General features: G+C 34.5%; 2 protein-coding genes and 1 long non-coding RNA gene across 12 annotated transcripts in view; 1 reads left to right on the top strand and 2 right to left on the bottom strand.

The window, feature by feature from the left end:
- Nucleotides 1-17,356, top strand: part of LOC106692134 (uncharacterized) — a 58,564-nt gene extending 41,208 nt beyond the window's left edge. For both annotated transcript variants that reach the window (XM_014438043.3, XM_067047459.1), the window contains 7 exons: nt 239-402; nt 2,584-2,695; nt 5,129-5,472; nt 7,104-7,223; nt 8,021-8,153; nt 12,110-12,234; nt 17,100-17,356. In XM_014438043.3, the coding sequence (XP_014293529.1) occupies nt 239-402; nt 2,584-2,695; nt 5,129-5,472; nt 7,104-7,223; nt 8,021-8,153; nt 12,110-12,234; nt 17,100-17,333 (1,232 nt within the window). In that variant the 3' untranslated portion in view covers nt 17,334-17,356. The remainder of the gene's footprint in view (nt 1-238; nt 403-2,583; nt 2,696-5,128; nt 5,473-7,103; nt 7,224-8,020; nt 8,154-12,109; nt 12,235-17,099) is intronic.
- The window catches only part of LOC136795773 (uncharacterized), a 305,717-nt gene that overhangs the window by 131,858 nt on the left and 150,359 nt on the right, over nt 1-23,500 (bottom strand). The gene's annotated exons all lie outside the window — the stretch shown is intronic.
- LOC106692080 (maternal protein tudor) overlaps nt 17,369-23,500 on the bottom strand; it is a 74,903-nt gene continuing 68,771 nt past the window's right edge. For all 9 annotated transcript variants that reach the window (XM_014438027.2, XM_014438013.3, XM_014438005.2 and 6 more), the window contains one exon: nt 17,369-21,515. In XM_014438027.2, coding sequence (XP_014293513.1) covers nt 17,894-21,515 — 3,622 coding nt within the window. In that variant the 3' untranslated portion in view covers nt 17,369-17,893. The remainder of the gene's footprint in view (nt 21,516-23,500) is intronic.

Raw genomic sequence — 23,500 nt, 5'->3', positions numbered from 1 at the left:
CGTTATCAGGATCAGCCTTGACTATGCCATGAAAATTGGTGCGAAACCTTGGTTACCAATGAATAGTTGTTATTTTTTTTTACTGTTTTGTACTTTTACTGACTGACACCCACACTATCTTCCTGCAATCTATTTCAAACGGTCAAATATTTTCTTACAATATAAATTACTTTAATTATTAAATTTCCCACCTTAATAGACAGTTTTTATTATTATAAATAATATTACATTTGAGCAGAAAACGAACTATTCGACCACCAGGATAGCTCCATCATCCTGGACACTCAGCCCCCTCCACAGGATAGCAAGAAAGAAATTATTGAGGCCGAAGTTCCAACACCGGGTGTTTCCGCAAGTGAAACAGACCAAAAAGAATCACCCAGTTCCCCTTTCAACGAGCAGGTGAGTTTTCAATATTTTCTCCCTATCCCTACTCCCCCCCCTACCAACACGATTTTATAATTAATTTGTGGATATTTTGTATATGGTATTTATGTAGTATTAGTAGATGATCTAATTACATTTATTTTATTTGTATCATTTTCTTTAGAAGTTTATTTTATTTTACTCGTAGAAAAAAAAGATACATTTTTTTTTTATTAGTAATAAAATAATAATAAAAATAAAACAGTTAGAGAATTTATTTTGAAAAATCTATATCTCAAAAACCATTTGATGTACAGATGTCTATTAGCACTCAAATTAAAGCTAGTTTAATGAGCTATAAAGTATTTTAAGATGTTTATCTTCGTAGGAGTAATAGTTTACATGAAATTGACTAAAGTAAATTGATTAATAGTTGTTCGGACAAATTTTCATTTGCCAAATTTATATTCGTATGTGAATATCATAAAAACTACTACTCCTACGAAGATAAGTGTCATAAACTACTTTATAGTAAGTTAAATTTCTTTTATTGTGAGTGTTGGCAGACATATGTTCGTCTTATGGATCTATTGATATATTTTTTCAAAAATCCAACATTTTATACGAACAACTATAAAATAACAATTTGTGAGTTTATTTTATCAAATATCATAAAAACTATTACTCCTACAAAGATAAACATAATTAACTATTTTGCAGTAAATTTAACTAACTTTAATTTGAGCGCTGGCAAACATCTGTACATCCAATGATTTCTGAAATGAAGTTTTTCATAAATCAAACTTATTGTCCGAACAACTATAAATCAATTTATTTTAGCAAATATCACTAAAACTACTATTCCTACGTTGGTAAAGGTCATTAACTTCTTTATAGTCCATTAAACTAGCTTTAATTGGAGTGCTAATAGACATCTGTACATCACATAGTTCCTGAGATATAGATTTCTCAAAATAAATTAGCTAACTACTAATCTTTCAAAAGATTTTTTAAGAAATTTTGCTTTTTAAAAAGCTATATCTCGAAAACTATTGAACGTAACTCTTTTAGGGATAATATTTCAGCAAATTTACTCTTCTTTAAATAATGTTCTCTTAGATTTTCTAGTGTTATTGGTAGTTTTTAGGATACTCCGAATGAAAAATTAATGCTTTTTTAAGGTTTCGAAACAGCTGCCATTTTTTATTTCCCCTACCTATACTTGGCAGACTCATCAGTTTTGACTAGTAATTATACATAGTTTTCATTAAAGTAATCAAAAATTGGGGTGAGATTACCGCCTTTTTTCTCCTCTTGGGCTCTAGTACTAAAAATCAAACCTATGCAATGGTATATCCTATCCTCAATAGAAAATCCAAATTAATACCAGAAACAGCTATTCTCATTTATAACACGATCCTCAGTCCACTGCTGATGTCTGGCTTTGAAATCTGGGAAGCGGTATCCTTTACGAAAAGGAAAAAAAAATACTATCTTTTCAAAATAAAGTCCTAACAATCGTAGTAGATCCTCCTTAGCTTGTGAGAAATAGCCAATTACATCGGGAATTACAAATGGAGTCAGTAGAGGATTATATAAAAAAAAAGGTTCGTGAAGTTCCACTCCCATTTACCGAATGTTAAAGGAGCAGTGACCTACAACTAGGGAAACCCAACCTCAACCCGAAGATTGAAACCCAGGCTGCTGCAGGACAATTCTATTATTGACATTACTTCTATTTTATTGATAATTATTTTTTCTCTTCGTTCTATTTTCAAATTAACTTGTTTTGTTTTTTTCCCCATTAAAGGTCAATTGTTTATTTTGTTAGTTTTAAGAATATAGTTATTTCAGTTATAACTGAAGAGAAAACTTTACTTTTCTCTCTTATTAACAATTATTATTTTTATCTTTTTACCTTCTTTTTTTTTATTTATATTGTGCATATAGTTAGGGGTGTCTTTTGTACGAGACTATACTCTTCTCCCTCATAATAAATTTTTAAAAGAAATGTAACCATTATATTAACCACATAAGACCTACCAAGCCAACCTGGTATTAAATACAAAATAAATCAATTAAAATAGGGTTTCTTAAGTCGGATATGACGAGTAAGACGCAAATCTCGCTTCGAATTTTAGTAAATAACTGATAAATTTTTATTAAGTCATTTTTAAAACATAAACTATCCAATTCAATTTTTGTCTATGCCCTCAGCTCTTTCCGGTGGTCAGTGAGGAAATAGAAACCGATATCCTACATTCTTCTCCAGTGATGGTTCCCAAGACGTCGGAGACCTTCAAGACAGGTTTCCTCAGCGGTCTATTTAGTAAGTTACTTGCATTATTGGTACTGCCATAATTCGTGAATTAACGAACTCATTCAATAGTTGAACATTTACTACTTCTATTATCATATAAATTGTTATGTTCGGATTAAAATATAATTTTTACAAGCCAGAAAGTAATAGCTCAGGACTTCATTTTTAGAGAAGAGTTATACTAAAATTAAGTAAGAGGAAAGAATAATCAATAAAGTACATATGAAAATCTAGTAACTAAATATATGTACAAAATGAAAATTATTAAAAATAAAGTAATGAAAGAATTTGGAAATAAAACGTATATATAGATAATTAAATATGAAATAAAATAACAGTAAGAAATAAAAATATAAGTTGCTTGCAAAAGAAATACAGAAATATGGATATTTTAATTTAATAAAAATAATTTAAAATAAAAGTTATGGAAAAACGAGAAAGAAAATATATATAATTAATGAATTATGTAATTAAAATACTAGAATGAAGAAACAAAATATAAAGTTTAGGAAGACAAAAGAAGTAGATATGACAATAATAATTGTGGTGAACATAACTAATAGTTTGGCTAAGGAAAAATAAGAAAAGGAGAAGGGGGTGGTAAGGAAATATGATAAAAGAAGCAATAAAACATAAAACACTAACCCTCTTAGAAGAAATGGGAAATCCAAGTAAAGTGCTGTGACATTCTGAGTCAAAAAATACATTGGGTAAGATGAGTCTGTTAATACTATATATGGATCTGTAATGTTAGTTATTTCCTTATCGTCCTGTATATCCTTTTATTTATTGGTTGTCATCTTGTTTTTCGTTCTTGGCCTTGATGAAAGTTTCAAGCGAAACTAATATATAAGTTTTTGGCTTATTTGTGTTCTTCACTGATCGCAACTCCAACCATTTTCTCCTCATAAAATAAAAAAATATATAGTCCATAAGAAGCTTTCTGGATGTAACTACATAAAAGGATTATTTGAAGATATACAGAGAACCATCAAAGAATATAACGTGGTTGAAAACTCAATAATAAGATTAAAAATTAAACAGCGAAATAAAGAACAAAATAGAAACAAAAAATGAATCAGAATTGGTATATAAAGTGCCACGTTGGAGTCATTCAGGAATATGCATAGGAGGAACTAAGCAATAATTGGGAGAAAGAATTTATGAGATAGTAATAACGTAAAAATAAATAATGTAATAAAGTCCCAAATAAAACATTAGTGCAACAAATAAACAGTAAATAAAGTAATTACTTACAGGGCATGCCTTTCACCGGGCTATGTATTCTTAGCAGAATCATTATCCCATAGCTACTTGCAAAACGGTACCCTCTTGGGGCATAGTAAATAAGCATTCAGTATATTCTTCCAATATTTTTTTTAACAATGTGTTGTGTCTTATTTCACGCTAGTTCCTAATGTTCACATTCTCTTTCCTGCAATAGTAATCCTATTGTAAGGACCTACGGCTAGTACCCAGTCAGAACTTACATTCCCCATCGTGGAATCCTAGACTAGAGCGAAGTTTCCATTTTTCTATGACTTACGGCTAGCACCATGGGCGTACCCAGCGGGGGGCAGCTGCCCTCCTAGAAGTGAAAAGAAATTATTAATTAAATAAATTTTTTTTTCATGGAAATATTAATTGTAATACCTAATAAAGCAATACGACAATTATATATAATTTTGGTTTCATTCACCTTTTGCGGGGTGAAACGTCACAACCTGATTGATTATGACTCCCCCTCACCTCCCATGGGTACACCCTTGGCTAGCATGCGTAAGATTCATCCTGTCAAATCACCTCCTAACCTATTTGAGCTTGTATTGGCGAAGCCTTCTGTGCTATGTATCGGTCTTTTAACAATCCTGGGTATTATTAAGGTGTTTCGTCATCTGCCCTTATACCTGTTCAGGGTATCCTTCTGTGAAGCTTTTAGCGTCCTCGGATATGAAGACATCTGTATTAAGTTTGTCACATTACCAGAGGCCCCTGAGAAAATTATATTGGCTAAACTTTAAGTGTCAAAACACAAAATAGGTTGTGACGAAGGACCAGAATCAAATTAACCAGGTGCAGGCCCTTCCTGGACATAACAAATTGTAAATAAAGACTTAGTTTCTTTATTTAGTTTATATACTATTATATATCTCAATATACCACTCTTTATCCTATATATTTAATGGTAACAACATTTTATAAATATAAAGGTATTTAATTGGTAAACTGGTTAACACACAAACAGCCTTTGGAAAGGAATCCAATTATAATAATAGTTTTTTAGGACTCAATTTACAATAAATTAATTAACTTATTTTTGGATAATTGCCTTCAGCGATTATCCTGGCATCCCAAGTAAATCTATATAGATACATAGCATCTGGTACAGTGCACCTTACAGTTTATATTAGAGTTAAATGCCTCATATTCCATTCCCCACAGGTCCATTAGACCATAATACCAGATGCCTACTAGACACAGAGATAGAGGATATCTCGGAAGACATCCGGTTGATCAAGGTTCCTTCAATGAACTCCCCGAAGACATCTTCTGAAGAAACAGTGGAGGAGTTCAAGCCAAAGAATTTCTGGGTCCCTTTGGATATCACCTTCAAAGAGCTGACCTCCGTCTCCAGAATAAGCTCCCGTTCCCAGCTATCAAAAGAGGCGTTCTACCAGCAGCGAAAGATGTCTGGACCGCCCCTGCCAGACTTGGGTGTCCTCAAGAATGTCTTGAGAGTAAGCCGGAAAATGAGCGGGACTAAGGAACAGCTTATGCAAAAACCTGTAAGTATCTCAATATTGTAAAATATTTTTTACAGCTGATATTCTAACCCATCTTAACTCTATCTTCACCGTGTATGCCGATAACACTAGTAAGACACTAACAATAGTGTCCTTTTCATTGTATCCCAAAGCCTCCAATACCACAACACTCTTAAAGAATGCTTTCAAAACTGGATGATTAAAATAAATTCCAATAAATCCCACCAAATCACTAAATAAAAATGTTACACCAAATAAAAAGTCAAGCATATAGACTCCACAGCATTAGCTTACCATAGCATCACTTCAAACCTTAAATTTAACTTCAAAAACCATAATAGACTCATTTACATGAACTATAATAAGGCCTACCTGGAGCTTTGGGGCTCCACTAAACCATTGGATTCCTCTGGTAACTAATCCTTGCAATCCAACATCCTTCGTAAAATTCTTTATGTCCTTTGTCACAAATAATCCATCAGGACCTCAATGTACCATATGTTGCCGAATTGGCCGGAACCAGATACCAATCCCTTTATAATAAATTTTTTAACAACTAAAACCCACTTATTTCTAGTTTCTCCTTCATTACCTGATAATCCTTCCAGACGTCTGAAAATAAGATGGTCTCGAGATCTTCTGTAGAAATTTTATAGGAGTTCTACTATCAATAGGCAATTTCTTCACATGTCTGTATCATATAATTTTATAACTAACATCAAATTTACTTGTTGTATATATTTTAATACAGTTTTAAGTATCAATAACTAAATTTAAAATTATATATATTAGATATGTAAGGATAAAAATTACACTTATTAATTTTAATAATTCCAGTAACAGCAATTATTTAAGAAACATTTTTTTTTTAAGTCTGATTAATTCTGGGCTGGGTTTCTTAAAACATATCACCGCTGTGATTAATTTAATTCAAGACCCCAAGAGGATAATAAAATTAATTATTTCACACCAAGTTTATATTATTTCAATGAAAATTGATGTCTGCCAACGATTATAAGAGAAAATAGCGCCTGTTTCAGAAGTTACAAAAAATACCTGTTTAAACTCTTGTAAAACAGAAAGTGAAACCACTGGATATGAAATAATGTATTAATAATGATAATGCCTTTTCTCTTATAGCTTAAGGCAGAAAATATTAGTTCGAGAATAATAATAATTACAATAGAACAGCCATTTCTTAAATCAATTCTATTAGGATTTTTTTATTATAATATGAGATTACAGAAGTCACTCAATCGGACCAGGACTGCTGGGATTGTTAAGCTCCAACTCTCCTATTACAATATGAAATATCACTTTCATTTCGTCTCGCGTCACGAAATCAATCTACACCAAGTATTACTTAAAAAATCATCCGTATGAGAGTTAGTTCCATGCAGAAACCTATATTTTCAAATTGTTTAGATTAGAATTGAAAATTGATATTTATTTTAGGTTTGTTCCAACAAGTCAAAACTGGCAAGCACATGCGCGGTATAGGATTAGGAATGGAAAAACCATACTGCGAATGCGATGATAGTTTCTATTTGAGTTGGAACCAACCTACTACATATTATTTTAATTAAAGCATGTTATTTTGTTTATTTCTTATAATACATTATGATTATCCTTTTTCCCTCTGTTTGTTTTAGTACGTGGTAGAGTGTACTGATTCAACGTGTGCATTGGTCCAAGACACAGATATACCCATGTCTGAGTATGAACTCGCAAAGAAGAGAATAAGTACATTAGTGGGGAAAAAGCAATTAAGCGTAAGTTGTAAGTTATAAGATCCAGGATAAGAAAGTTATATGGCGTCAATCCAGTAGGCTTTTTTAAAGGAAACTTATGACTATCGTAAACCATGCGCAATACGTTTTATCCATAGTAAAACCAGTCCTGATAATGGTTCAGTGATCTGCTCGTGGTAGAGGCTGAAGATGTTCCTGGAGATAACTCTTGGCAATCCTATACGGAAAAAAAAAAAAGATTTCAACCTACTGACTCCAACTGTGTTGAGATTAGAGATGTAAATATTGGAAAAGAAAAACAACAGCTAAGACAGTAGTATTTACAATAGGTCTCATAGAATGTCTTCCTACAACTCTATTCGACTTCTCTCTAGATCTGGACTGAAGAACCTGTCAGACTGAACAGCGATGTCGACAGCCAAGTCGGGTATTCCTTCTCAGGTGTAAAATTTACTTCATCCCAAACCCCGGATTCTTCCTAACGTTGGTTTACAATATACAGTTTTCTTTTACTATTTTGATACCGTTATTGATCGCCACCCGGATTATCTTTCTACAATCTACTTCATACGGTCAACTATCTTTCTCCAATAAAATTTGTTTGTTCATAATTCTCATATTCCCTGTGTTAGATTTTTTTTTTAAATCACAAAAATAGTGGTAATTTAAACACGAGCACACCAATCTGCACATAATTTGAGTACGTAAATGGGGGGGGGGGAGAGGTAAACGAAAGTTGGGATTTTTTACCAGATTTTTCAAATTGCACAAGTACATTCTTAAATTGATCCACAAATCATTCGAGGATATGTCGACAGGCTGCCATCAGGTTCTTGTGCGACAAAGGAGATCCTCTGGCTATACTTCCTGAAATGGAACTGGTACCTTGGCTAACGCGTTGGCACGACAAGCGGCGTGGGATCAAGAGGAACCTCACCAAAGCGGATAAAGGTATGGTAATGATTTTGTAATATAGTGGTAATTATATATTATTTATCAAATCACCCATTTACAGATTTTTTAAAAAACATTAAACAAAATCAATTAATATCTCAAATTAATTATTGAATATAAAGTCGAACTTAATAGTACAAGAGCCCAAGAGGAGAAAAAAGTCAGGTGTTTTACCCCTATTTTTGATTACTTTAATGAAAACAATGTATAATTACTAGTAAAAATTTATGACTGCTAAGTATAGTTAGTGGGAATAAAAAATTTCGTAACACTCTCAAATCCACAATATTTTTTGGAAGATACTGCGTTCTTAAATAGCAAGTCAGAACAGAGCTGTCAATATATTTGCCTAAAAAGTAAAACAAGAATCAATAAGAAACAGACCTAGTCAAAGATAAAAGATAACCTAAGGTAACGAGTAATCTCCCGTACTTGTAACTTAAGCGTCCGAGAATAGTGAGAGAAGCGTTCCAAGTGTCTATTCAATCCCTAACTGTTTTACCAAGCTCCAGATTGCCTCTTGGTTTTTGTTGGTGTCGAGGGGAGAAGGTGCAAGGGGGGTGGGATGCGCGAATTCCCTTCCCTACTGACAAACTTATCTTAGATGCAATATACCAACCATTCCAAATAACCTATCAACACGCTTGCGCATGCGCACATTTGTCATTGTCAGAAGCACCTTTACATTCATTGTTACATACCTTACACCATCTTGCTTTGGATCTACCTCTTGGTAGGGATAGGATTTCGATATTTTGTTACCGATTGTATCGGAGTATCGATATTTTACTTTGATATATCGGCTTTTCAAAAAAAAAAATGTATATAAAACAACCACATATATGTATAAGATAGATGAGTCAAAAAAAAAAAAAATCATGTTATTTGCTCTCTAAAAATACACACACCCTAGAAATTCAAAAATATTATTTTGGACTGCATAATAAAATGCAATAAATACCAACAACATCGAGAAATATTGAGTCAATAGTATGGAATTAAAATATCGATATAGCAGATAATAATAAAAAATATGAAATATTTTCAGCAATTCCTGTATTCATTTTCGATAACAATATTAATTTTAAATATCTAATTTCAAAACTTTCCTATTTATAATATAATCAACTTACAATTTCTTTAAATTAGTTGAATTTTAAATATCAATATTTTAGTTCTGATATAATATCGATATTCCATCCCTACCTCTTGGGTGCGTTGCATCTGGGTCATAAGGTGCTACACATTTGCCAAACAATGGCAAAGTCGTGCATATGCAAGAGTGTAGGTAGGTTATTTGAAGTTGACCTGGATGTTGATTCAATAATTAACTCTTTGTAGAGGTGGATTCGTTTCTTTCTAAGTCTGCTGTCCAGAAGGCCTCGACAGTGCGTGTTCAGTTTAAAAAGATAAGGTGGTTGACAAGAAAGATGATTTGATAGGATGAGACTAACGGGTCACACCCGCTATATCTCAAAGGATGGTAACCTCGTCCTTAGCAGGTACTATTCCTGTAGGTCCGAGGAAGGTATGCAAGACTGGAGGATAGATAGCCATCAGGTTCTGCAGTTAGGTGCATTAGTCTTACCGGGTACTATTTCTGTAGGTCCGAGGAAAGTATGTAGACCCGGAGAGAAACTAACCGCCAGATCCAACGACAAGAGAAAATGTAAAGAGAATTGAAAGAGAGAGATCATGTCAAGGGTCAACACAAAAATAACAATTCTTTAGAAATCAGGATCGGCAATAAACCGAAACTATCTCACGGAAAGATTGTGGATCTGTGATCTGGAATTTTTTTTTTCAAAACCCCTACAAAATTTTAATGGCGTGTTTATAAACAATGTACTTTCTCCTTTTACTGTAGAACATCTACATTCTAAGGAGTCTTTTGGAGTATATTATTTTTGCTGCCAGTATTCATAGATGTGTTGGGGCACACATTATTTCTGATTTTAACAAACTTAAATATAATAAAAACTTAATCCTAATACTACGTGACCTTACGTAGTGTGTTGCCAACGCACCGGGGGGGGGGGAGGCAGGTGTTAACGTGTTGAATAACGGATTCCTACAGTACTGAAGTGAATCGAAAAATTTGGTGTGTCGTCGCTTGATAAACTCCGGTACAGTTGGCAACTCGAACAATTGATGCAGGTTCGGTGGCCTCTTCCTCCTCCACGATGTTGTGCGTACGATTTTCCTCAACATCGAATTCTGAAAAGTTTGAAGAAGGCGCTGGGTTCCATCTGATATGTGGGTAAACAATGGTGCCCCATATAGTAGTGCTGGCCTCAGAATACTTTTGTATATCTGCAGTCTCAATCTCAATGAGAGAGCCGGAGAAGTGAGGAGGTGGTTGAGACGATATGACTTCTGTCTTACTGTTCTCGCCTTCTGATATAAATGGGCAGAAAGCTTAAGATGGCGGTCTACCTTTACGCCCAAATATACAATAGAGTTGGAAGGTGAGCTCACCGTATTATTCACATGGAGAGTCTTCGGCAGTCTTGAACTCTTGTGCGCGAACACAACACAGTCCGTTTTGGCTGCATTGACTGAGATGCTCAAGTAGCCCAGCTTTTGAACAATCTCAGAGCATACTGCTTCAGCCTGATGTAGAGCTGTCTCGGCGTTCATACTGCTGCTGTAGATGGCAATGTCATCAGCGTAAGCAGCGACCGTTGCCTTCTTGTAGTTCTTGCCAACCACATCAGCAGTATAAATAGAAAACAAGACTGGCGAGAGGGCTGCTCCTTGAGGCACTCCGCAAGTCAGTGGTATAGATGTTGAGTATTCTTCACGAACCCGTACAGCGACGGTCCTGCTGTTTAGAAATGAGCCGATCACACTGTAGAGCTGTTCCGGGCACAGGTCCACGAGATTACGATATAGAATGCCGTGAGACACGGAGTTGAATGCCTTTGTGCAGTCGATGGATATCATGGCAGTTGCCTCATTTCGGTTGAAGGTGGTATTTACCTCAGTCTGGAGTTTCATTAGGTGATGCTTTGTGCTGAGGCGAGGTTGGAAGCCGGTCTGTTCAAAAGGAATTACGGAGTGTTCATCGCAGAATTCCCGAAGGTAATTAAGAATGATCTTTTCGTAAACCTTGCCGAGATGAGGGCCTCCGTTCCAAACTTATTCGGCTTGAGGAGTGGAAACAAGATGGCATGTTTCCATTTATCGGGGAAGTATCTCAACCTTAACCGTACAGGTTCGTGAGATGAGCGATCCCCTTCCTTGGCAGTTGGTTGAGTAAGACGGTCTGCACCCCATCATGGCCTGGGGCCCTATTGCCCTGCATTCGTCGAAGTATTGCCTTCAATGTTTTAGGAGAGAGAAACATGAAATTGTCTTCTTTAGGTATGGTTAGTACTGACATCGGATCTCCCGTTCGTTGTTCTATATCATGCTGATAGTGTTCTGCCAGTACCATAGCTTGTTCGGCATGAGTGAGAAGGCGATCTCGATCGTGTAGGCGGACCGCTGGTGACTTTTTCGTGGCCGCTTTAGTTAGCTTCCAGAACTTGCGATAGTCGCCGTGCGTGGCTCTTAAGCGATCATGCCAATTTGCCGTTTTCCATTGACACATTAGGTTTCTTATTTGAGTGGTGACCTTGATGTTCGGGTTTTTGGAACGGTAATAGCGATTTTTTAGTGTCCGCCTACTCTCTATAAGGGCCATGATGTGGGGTGGAGGCTTCTGTAGGTGAGGTGGCTTCGGGCAAAACGTAGGGATGGCTAGCTTTAAAAAGATGACAAGCATTAAGGATTATACAGCGAAGTTAACTGTTACCATTTATGTTACTATAGTTACCGTCTTATCACTTCATCTATAAATTAATTGATATCAAAATTTTAATAGTTGAATTAATTTGTGTACATCCTCAAATACAGCAATAGCGTAGCATTGTCGGATCTACTAGTTGTTAATAAATTAAATTTTACAGACGAACTAATAAAGAAAAGCCATAACCTCTGGTCGGCACCATACACGTTCCCTACAGCAGCTCCGATGGTGGATATTCCGGACAAAGTGTACAGATGGAACCAAAAGAGATGGCTCATCAATTTGGTAATTATCAAATTATTATTATTTCAATCAATGATAACCATTTGATTTATATGATATTAATTGATTAATGCATTTGGTACATTGCTAACAGGTCAGTGTTCCTTGTAATTGTACCCTTCTTTTTCGTAGGTAACAAAAGGTAGGTGGGGTCCCCTAAATCAGATTCTCTGGGTATCATGCCAGATAGGAAAGATTAATGCAGCAATGTGAATCGAAAAAAAATAGCCGAAAGATTCTTTATTAGGGGTATTCATGAGATGTTAAATGTAAAATATTTTACCATGTTAAATGTTTGTATATATGTTAATTAAAAGTAGCAGCCCTATTTAGTCATGTTAAATGTATAAGAGCTCCTAGCGGATTTTCTGAATAATGTTTCCTTCCAAAACTTCACGTTATTGTTTACTTTTAAGTTTCGATTAAAGTAATTTATTACAACAGAATTAAATTGAGTGAAAAGTAGAAATAATATGAAAGGTTAAGGGGCCTCTACATGTTGACCGAGCCATGGCGAACTCAGACATACGCGAGCATGTGGATGGGTGGCTTGGCTTGGTTGGCCTAGGCTCGTTGCCGAGCCATCGAGAGTCGGTTTTTGGACACAGATCAAAGGGGTTCGTGAGAGCGCTCGTGTAGCATCTCCACCATTGTTCTTTGTCTAGTTTCAACTTTGAGCTGTTAGGAGGTTAAAGGTGTTTGTTGGTACTTTTTATAATAAGTTTTATATTTAATCTTATTTATTTATATTTAATTTCTTTTCATTTTCTTTTTTTGTAATAAAAATAATACAATCCAAGTGCAAAGGCTGAAACCACTATTACGTCCGCCATGTTTGCCTCTCTGAATAACACTGACATGTGGATGGTCCGCTCTTTGTTTGCCGAGCATCTGAACGAGCCACCCATCCACATGCTCGCGTATGTCAGAGTTCGCCATGGCTCGGCCAACATGTAGAGGCCCCTTTATACATATTACTTGCTCGTAGTTTGTGGTAGTATTGTTTTGGATATTTTTAAAACTAATAAAGCAATGTATGACAATAATATCAACAAGACACTCAGTGGCCAAACTTTCACAACTTCCATTTTTCCTTCAATTTAAGCATGTTGTAATAAATTATTTTAATCAAAACATGGAAGTAAACCATAACATGAAGTTTTGGAAGGAAAGGTCACTCAGAAAATTCACTAGGAGCTCTTATGCATTTAACATGAGTTTAAATAGGGCTGCTCACAATTCTATGCTTATAACACTTAACATGGTAAAACATTTTACATTTAACACATCATGAATACCCTTCATGTTAAATTGTTTTAACATGGTAAAATGAGGAAATATTTCTCTATTTAACATGTTAAACTTAAGATCATGAATACCGCAATTGTTGAGTCTGTTAAATGGAGAATGATAGCACACAACAGACCAGCTAAGCTCCACACCATTATGTGGGTTTTGACAAGTTAATTACTCGTAGTTCGTGTTGTTTTTAAACTATAATAAAGTAATGGAAAAAAATAGGAAAGGAAATAAGATTACATAACATGTTGCACATAAAATCCTCTAGGAGCTCCTTTGCATTTAAAATGGACTTTAAATAAGACTGCTCACAATCCTATATTTTTAAACTTTAGCATATTAAAACTTTATACATTTAACACATCATGAATACCCCTAATATACATTTACAGCACTCTTTGAAAAAAGAACAAGACAACAGTAAACAAAGAGAGAAATGATTTGCTGTTAAAAATAATTGCACAAGAGATAAATTTTAAAATTTTACAAGAATGTTACCAGAGTATTTTCAATTACTATTCCATTTTAACTCAAAGACAATACAGTAGACAATGATTATGATAAAATTGTAATTCTTACATTTCGAAGTTAAGAGTATAGTTACTGCATTGATTGAAACATGGAATCCTTAACGGCCCTATATTATGAAAAAAGTAATTTTTTGCACCTTTGTTGTCTCCCCACTCTCACTTAAACTGTCATAAATTTTGTGATCCACAACAAACTATTTTATTAATTAATTATGAGAGATAGTTGACCGTGGATGATAAATGAGGAGAAGATGGTTGGGGGTGCGGTCAATGAAACACAAATAAGTATGATTAACTTATTTTAATGTGCCAACGTTTCGGCTAGAGTTTCTAGCCTTCTTCAGGGCTGTTCGCTGAAAGGTTGAGCGCCTAATTAATTGTCTTTATTTTTAATTATAATTAATTTATTAAAAATATTATTTTTAATTACAATTAATTTATATCATTAATTGTATATGTTTGTATGTCAGCTGAAAGGTTTTAAGAGTTAAATGCACAACAACAGTTATTCAAAATCCCCTTTGAAGCTCCCTAATTTTGAAATATTTTACGATGGGGGGCCACTATTACTCCAAGAAGTCAGGAGTGAGGCCATACACATTTTAATTTCCACCTTAGTGATCTAAGCCCATAGCTGAGTTCTATGGGTTGGTTAACACTATTCTACTCTCACAGAACCCTAATGCTTTTGATGACTGTCAATCTAGTAACTACTATTGTCAGTTATTGCTACTGTAGTACATTTATTGCCAGTATTTCCTAGCTTCCTTTCTATTCCAAGTAATTATTACTAAACACCCCTCCTATACCCTAGAAAACCTGCAATTCATATTCTCAATCCAATCCCGTACTACCAGGTCCCATTTAACTCACATCTATCCTTCACCTCGCCGAAGTGCATTTCACCGGAACTCCATTCCCTCTAACATACATTATGTACCAACCCTTCTATTTAACTACCTTTTACTTCACCAATCTAATCCCATATTATAATAGTACAGATATTTTGTATCTACCTTTTTGTTTTGTTTTTATGTATCTAGTCAGTGAGTTTTTAATTTCTTTTTCTCAGTATCTAAAATTATTTATACAAAATTTTAATAAAAGTTATAGTTAAATGTGGCCACACTGTTTTTGGCTAATATATGTTGTAAAATTAAAGTGACCTTATAATTGTTCCAGAGGGACCTAGTCCCAGAATAATAAACTATTTCTCATTTCATTTCACTTCAATTATATGTAAAGATGATTGACCATATGTGAATTTGAAGATGATCAGGGATGGTCTGCGATCAAAGAAGAAAAAAATTGTTTTAAACTATTTATTTATTGCTGACGTTATCACAGGACAGACTCTTAAAAATATTTCGCAACTGTCAGTCATTTTTCTTTGTTTTCATACCCACCCATCAAAACAGCTCTGATGATCTACATTGTTGGTCGAAAAGTCAGCACTAAATAAATTTTTTATTTAAGGAAATCCACGTCAAAGGTGATGTTCGCCTGGTCATCTATAGGTGACCAACCTATTCTAACCATGGTCAAAAGTTTTTCATTTTGTGGTACTGCCACTGAATGAAAAAGTCAATGCCCTAAGGCCGGATTTGAACCGGCACCGGCCACAGACCTCAGATCGATAGACTTGTGCCTAACCCCCGAGCTACGGTGCGGCCCTAAATAAATAGTTGAAATTTTTTTTTTTTCCACTTGACCACAGCTCCAATAATATCTTTCAAATATATTCAGAATATTTTCGTTACCACATAAAATTTATAATCCATTTATTTACATTTTTTTTTCTTCTTCTTAACTTCTATTAGGTATTGTTTTTATTATGTCAGAAATTCGAAGTGAATTAAGTGGACTTTGGTTGTTAACTACATTTATGTTAACAAATTATAATGAGCCATTTTATTAATCCTCTCCCTTTATCGATAATGTTTACTATCATTCCAATTGATTGCACATTGTTCAGTATACAATCAGATATGACCATGGAAACGCACAATTTTCAAGTAATTTTTTTTTATGGGTTTAAACTTGAACGTTTAGCAGCCTAAGCTCCAAGAAACATTACCACAATGTTTGGGGGAAGGGTATACGGACCATTCGTGACACAGATTGGATCATGAACCTAGAGGACCTCCACCAGCAATTGATGGCAATGAACTCAGGCTTACTGTGGAAGAAAACCCTTACCAAACAGTTGAAGGACTTGCAGCACAACTGTAGCGACAGTGTTTCAACACTTAAAGGACATTGCTAAAGTGAAAAAGATAGATCTAGAGCTTAATGAGCAGGAGCAGCTGAGGCATTTCACTCCTTACGAGGCAACAAAACGAGCCATTTTTCGAAAGGATAATACTGTATGATGAAAACTGGATTGTATATGACAACAGGTCAGTCATTAAATATTGACAAAAGGCCGGTACAGATGCCAAAACCAAATTTCCACACAAAACATTTATTGGTTTCTGTGTGGTGGTCATAATTCATTTCTCCTTTTAACCCAGAGGCAATACCATCACATCCACATCATTCTTCATCATCATCATCATCATACTGACATGATTAATAAAAAACAACCTGCATGGGGAGGGACCTCTTACACAACACCACACCTCATGTTTCATCACAGACAGTGAAGAAACTGAACGAGCTGTGTTACCAAGTTCTTCCACAACCACCTTATTCGCCAGACTTATCTCTAATAAATTTGCATCTTCCTTAAAGGTAAAATTTTTGAAAAAAATTGGAAGGTCAAAATACATTTTCTGACTTTATTTCTTCTCAAAATCCTGAATTTCCCGTTCTGGTATTGGAAAGTTGATAACACGTTAGGGAAAATGTAAATAAAATGAGTGTAAATACTTTTATTTCATTAAGTTGTTTTACTAATCAATAATTTTTTCATTATCTAAATCAGTTAAGAAGAAAGTAGGTTCATTGCGCTCAATCTTGTGAATTTTCATTTATAACTTGATGGAGTGTTAAATAAAAGGTAGATTACAATTTCACCTTTATGTTTTTGTCGAATAGATAAACACAAGAGTATACAACCACCACAGAGCTATAAAGCACATATTGATTGACAACGCACGAGACCTGTTTCCAACGATGTTCTGTGAATACTATGATACTCCCCTCAATAAACGTTTTAAGAATACCTTCTATGCATACTTTCCAGCAAGAGAGAGGGATTGCCTAGTAGCGAGGCCATGGGATCCGCATTGTGGAAAGGGGAAGGACAGTAAACAAATCTCTGAAGAATGATTTTATCTTGTAAATAAAATTACTCAATCAAAGTATTGGTTTTATCATTTATTTTTATTTACAAATCACGAATATTTATAAATATATGTGTGTGTATGTTTATGTACACATACTCACAGTGTATTTACACGTTTATAAAGGTTACTTATATAAAAAGCATTCCAAATAGGATACTATGAAAAAAGAAATTTTAGGAACAATAAAATTAATATTAATGACAAGGCAACTATTTAAGAAAAAAAAAGTAAATAAACATGACATTGGATATCATATAAGATAAAAACAAATAATAAAGATAGCAACTTCTTAAATAAAGAAGTTTTGTATCTAAATTAAATTCAACAGCACACTCCCTTTTTTAAAAGGAAGAAAACAATTAGGAAAAACATTTATATAAACTTTTTAAAACAAAGTTTGTACTTCTCTAACAATATTGGTATAAAAATAATATATCTATGTACACAATAATTAGAAAATAATTCTTATATATAAATATAAAAGGGAAAAAAAACAATATCACCTTTTGCAACACTTTCTAAACTACTGCTGCACCTGTAACCTTAGACTTCATCTGGATCGGGCATGGTATGGCCCAATATGGCACCCGGTACTATTTTATCGGCTTTAGACTGGCGAGGTTTAGGAGATGATACATTGCCAGGGACTGGCCTATCGTCGCAGATTTGGGCCTTAGGTAAAGATGATTTCCTGACCTTTGAATCGTTTACAGGTGAAACTGCATCAAGTTGAGATTCTGATTTTACTTTGGTTACTGGAGTAGACTGTTTGGCAGTAGACAGTTTTTCTGGAGTTTTTGACAATCCAGTTGCGATTCTTGATTTGGCTGAGGCTTTGATTTCTGCAACGGTTTTAACTGGTTTATTTCCAGGAACTTTTTTGGCTGGGCTTCCATTAGTTATGATGGAAGCCTCTTTTGTCGCACTTTTCTGGTTAACACTTAGCTCAGGTTCTTTCTCTAATTTGATTGAGATATCTGATTCATTATTAACTGGTGGCTCTGTCGCACCATCGGTGTCAGAGGGATTTGGCATATATTTAGGAACCATATTGCTAGCATCATCGACTCCTGAAGACACTTCAGAATTTATATTGGATTCTTCCAAAACGGCTGAATTTTCATCTTCTGTCATGATTTCTAAAGTAGGTTTGGCAGATTCTTCCACAGTCTCGACAGGGGAGATAACAGATTCTGTCGCTATTTCTGAAGTACTATCGATAGGTAAGGTAGCAGATTCTTCCATGGTCTCTACAATAGGTTCAGCTGGTAAAGCAGGTTCTTCTATACTTTCTGAGGAATTATCAGGTGAGGTAGCAGATTCTTCCACAGCCTCGGCAGGCAAAGTAGCGGATTCTACCACAGTCTCTAAAATATATTCAGCGGCAGAACTAGCAGAATCTAATATAGGTTCAGCAGGTGAGGTGACTGATTCTACCACAGCATCTAAAATATATTCAGCAGTTGAAGTAGCAGATTCTACCGCAGTCTCTAACATAGGTTGAGCAGATGAGGTGGCAGATTCGGTCACAATCTCAGCAGGTGAGGTGGCAGATTCTGTTGCATTATCAGATTTCATCACAGTATCTGAAATTACCTGCACTACATTATCATTACTCTCACTTTGAGCAACTACTTCTTCGCTAAGAGTTGTTTCTTCTGACTTTTCAATATGTTTAGAATTCTCTACTCTGCCTTCAGAATTAGAATTGTCTTCTGTCAAATCTAACAGGATATTTCTATCTTCGACCATAAGCTCGACAATTTTTAAATTACCATTCTTGGACAAAATTTGAAAATCGAATAAAGTCGAACCACCTCCGCTAACATCTAAAAACATCTCTTCCACCTTCGGATGAAGAACGACGTCATCGACTGATAAACAACATTTAATAGCCACTGGAGCAAGCTTTTCAAGATTCAAGATATCTGGAAGTTCATAGACTTCGCTTACTTCACACTCATTACCATAATCTATGAATTGGACTGTCACAGCGGGCTCGCGTTGTGTAACTATACCCCTGCACCAACTGTCATCTACGTTATATTTAGCTGAAACTAATTCGCCAACTTTAAAGTTTTCTTTAATCCTTATTTGTCCATCATAAACTGAAAATATAGCAGTTATATGATCCAAAACTGTCATAATACTTATTTCTTGAATGTAGAAGTCATTAATAGAGTTGATATGTGAAATATAACCTTGCTTTACAACATTTAATTCCGGTTCTAAAAGTTCCATTGTAATCCTTAAACTTTCTTTCATCTCATCTTGTAACAAAGCATCTGAAGATTCTTCTTCTAACAAGTGTAATTCTTCTATATCTTTTGATTTAAGAGATTTTATCGAACTCAGTGGATCTGTTTTCTTATGAGATAAAAGAAAGTCTAAAACATTCTCACCATCCGTAGTCAATAAAGAAACATTATTTGGTGAACCACAAGATTTCATTTTAATTTTAAATGGAGTTTGTGCATAATTAGTCATTTTTAGAAATGCAGAAAGGTGCTCTGGTGTTTCTTCGATGTTAAGGCTGCAGTGGATACCGATTGGTGGTATAGACGCTACGTCTTCAGGAAGAATGTATAGGTCTTTAGCTTCAACAGTTACAATATTTCCGTAGTCAATAAAATATACTTGCACACCTGATTCCAGTGATATAACTTTTGCTCTATACATGAGACCGTCATCTTTAGACTGGACCGCAAACTGTTGACCTATTTCAACAGAACCTTTATATTCCACCAGCTCAACAGTAAGAAGCCTATTTTGGATCTCATCAACAATGTCCGTTCTCGATTCTTCCTGGATATAAAAATCATTTGGAGAATTTGGTAATACTACAAATACTTGCTCCTTCTCATTAATGATATGATTTTCAACGTCAACGATCTTTTCAACTCTATCCTTAGTGTCAAGTGAAACTACAGCTGCATTAGATTGGGTGGAATTGCTATTGAGATATTTACGTATGTTCTCAGGGATATAGTCATTGTATTCGGCAAACCCTGCCTCAATCAGAGCTTCTGAAAGAAGTTTGCCGTCAGCTTCAATATCGACAACTATTTTATAATCAACATTAATGATTTTGGCAACAATACATGGTTTTTCAATAAATGCTTGATGAATTTCTATAGCTTCTTCTGACCACTCTCCGGAAGCTGGTTTAACACACAAATACATTGGAACAGCATATCCAGACAAGGGTTTCATCATTTCTGAAGGCAGTTCCTTTATATGTTCGCCAATTTGATCAGTATTACCGTAGTCGATAAATCTCAAAGTATTGTCTCCTACCTTGGTGGCCCTGTACCAAACACTGTCTTCTGAATACTGTGCAGTGAATACTTTAAGCTCGTCTGGATTACCTTCGTTCAAGTTCGGAATTATATTTTGAAGCTTGTCTTGCAGTTCGTCAATATTGTTGATGTGCTTCATTACCTGCGCCCAGAACATGGTGATGGAATCATCATGAGAGACCACAATCGGGACCGAATCCCCAGTAGTGAGATCAGATCCTATAATTATGTTATGATCGTCGAACGGAGACTCACTTTTCTCAGTAGCAATGTTTCTTTTCAATAACTCCTGAATGACTTTATCTCCATTAGCGAATGTTAGATCTACTATCCATTGCCCATTCATGTCTCTCGTGAACTTGGCAAACAGTTCTTCACCCTCGACAATTTCTAACAGAGGTGGATTAGGGTTCCTCCAGTAAACTGACAGTGTAACACTTAAACACATTTCAGAAAATATAAACTTGTCGTCTAACTTCCTCAGATTCTCGTAAGGTAGCTCCTCAGTACTGCCATAATCCAAGAACCTTAAATTAAACATCTCGGCATCGTTGATGACTTTGGCCCTGTACCAATTGGAGTCTAGATTAGACTGAGCAGCACAGATGTCTCCAATCTTCCATCGGGCCTCAGAGTCAGGTTTGGTTGTCTCGTAAAAGGTGTACATATTATCCAGTAGCTGTGCTAGCCTGTCGGAATCACTGAGCCTTTGTATGTAGACAATGGCACCCTCACAGTAAGTGACTGTGACATGATCAGATCTTCGAATGACAGGGAACGGGCAAATAGGGCTCAATTTTCGTCCACTAGTTCCTTCTTTAGGACTCATCAAACTTCCATTTAGGGTAAAAAAAACAACTTTGAGCCTGGAACAAAAAAATCACCAAAAATAAAAAAAAAAAATTAAGAATGAATTTACAATAACAGATAACAATTATAATTCAAAATTTTTCAGAAAAATGAAGTCTGAAATAAGGTTTGCCCAATACAATTTTCAATATTAACCATTACATATTGACAACTGATAAACGTTAATTTACACAGCTTTATTATTTCACCATTTTTGTAATTTACTCCTTTTCTAAACTTACTTGGATTGGACTAACTATTACCCAGATTGATACAAACTCGATAATTTACTGGTTTTGAACCAAATAAATAATTTATGTCAAAACAGTTAATGATGTTATTACTTTCACTTTTCTCTGCTAGTCTAACCACATATATAAGTCAAGTACACTATGTTTTTTATCGAGGAAACAGTTGTAATAAAACCTATAAAATACAAATCAGATATGTCAAAGGCTAGCCAAACAGGGTGCAGGTTGGTAGTTTGTTTTTACTGTACACGTAAATAGTTATTCCAAAATAGATAATAATCTAAAGTAACTCTGGAAGGTAAAAATAAGTGAGAGGGGAAGCCTAAAACATATATATTGTAGCAATATTTATATATATCATTAAATAACATCAAACATTTTTCATTGTTATTATGAACAGAACAGAGACATTGTAAATAAAACAATTATGTTTTTAATATTAAAAAGACTGATGGAAACATTGTTATATTAATAATATAGGAAATCGTGCGTATTTTGTAAGTAAAGTCATATTTTATTTGATAAATATAAATTAAGAAATATTAAATAATTATTTTGAAACAGAGGGCTATAAACGTTTTTATTAATATAATAATGCATTTTATAGATGAATATAATTTATTTGTTATTAACACAAACTTTTTTATTTATCCGGTTTTTATTTTAAGAAACTTGCAATGTTTCGGCCCTTAGGCCATTTTCAAGAAGACAAACTAAAAATTGTTTTCATATTATTACTATATTACCTCCTCACACAATACTAGTTTGTAGCGTTTTACAATATTTCAATTTAATCCTCTCTGTTTAATAAAATCATGTTTACTTGGTCAATCATATTTAAATATTCTAAAAAATAATTAGTTATGGTGCTTTTATGCATCAGTTTCAACTGAGATTCCTTATCTTAAGTGGAATTTTGCTTGCTCAAAATGGAAGAGAAAAAATATTTATTTATTCATTTAATGAATTTTTATTTCCGAAAAGGAAAATCTGCTACACAGACGGTTAACAAATTTGCAATGTGTGTGGTGATGATGCCTTAACGGAAAGCAGACCCGGCAGAAATTATTGGAGTTGGGCTGGGATGTGATCCTCCACCCACCCTATTCACTAGACCTTGCCCCAACAGATTTTCACTTATTTCAGGCTCTTCAAAACTCTCCTAACAGGAAACATTTTAATTCACTCGACGACTGCAGAGGATTTCATTGCGCAAAAATCTGAGAAGTTCTTTGGAGGACGGAATTAAAAATGTTTCCAAGAATATGAAGTTGTTATTGAAATCACCAGTAAAAAAACGCTAAGAACATATTTTACAACCGGATAAAATGGAAACAAAAGCAAAAAATGGTTCTTGTTCTCAATGTCACCAGAACTCCAGCCCTCCACATGCTATTTCTACTACGACTACATCATCCCCTTCTTCTTCAGGTACTTTTATTCTTCTGACCAGTCCTTTTCTCTCAAATCCTTTATTTTTCTCTGGTATTACAGAGACAAATGAATAAAATACAGGGTATTATCCCATCATCTTTTCTGTACTTTAATCAGAATTTCCATCTTGTATGTCATAACTTTAACATCCACTAAGTAATAATCAACACGAATAAAATGGAACAATGTATTTTTCACCTTAAATGGAGGTCTGCTTCAGTTTTTCCTAAATTTATAGAAAATAGGTTTGCTAGTTAAATTTTTTTGTTTACAACTTTCTATGTATATTCTTATATTACAGTCTTATCATAACTCAC

The sequence above is a fragment of the Halyomorpha halys genome, unplaced genomic scaffold (assembly GCF_000696795.3).
Source record: "Halyomorpha halys isolate HHAL.00 unplaced genomic scaffold, Hhal_1.1 Scaffold53.1, whole genome shotgun sequence".
Taxonomy (NCBI): Eukaryota; Metazoa; Arthropoda; class Insecta; order Hemiptera; family Pentatomidae; genus Halyomorpha; species Halyomorpha halys.
Note: the sequence above shows the minus strand (reverse complement) of the source record. Positions and strands in the feature narration are given on the sequence as shown.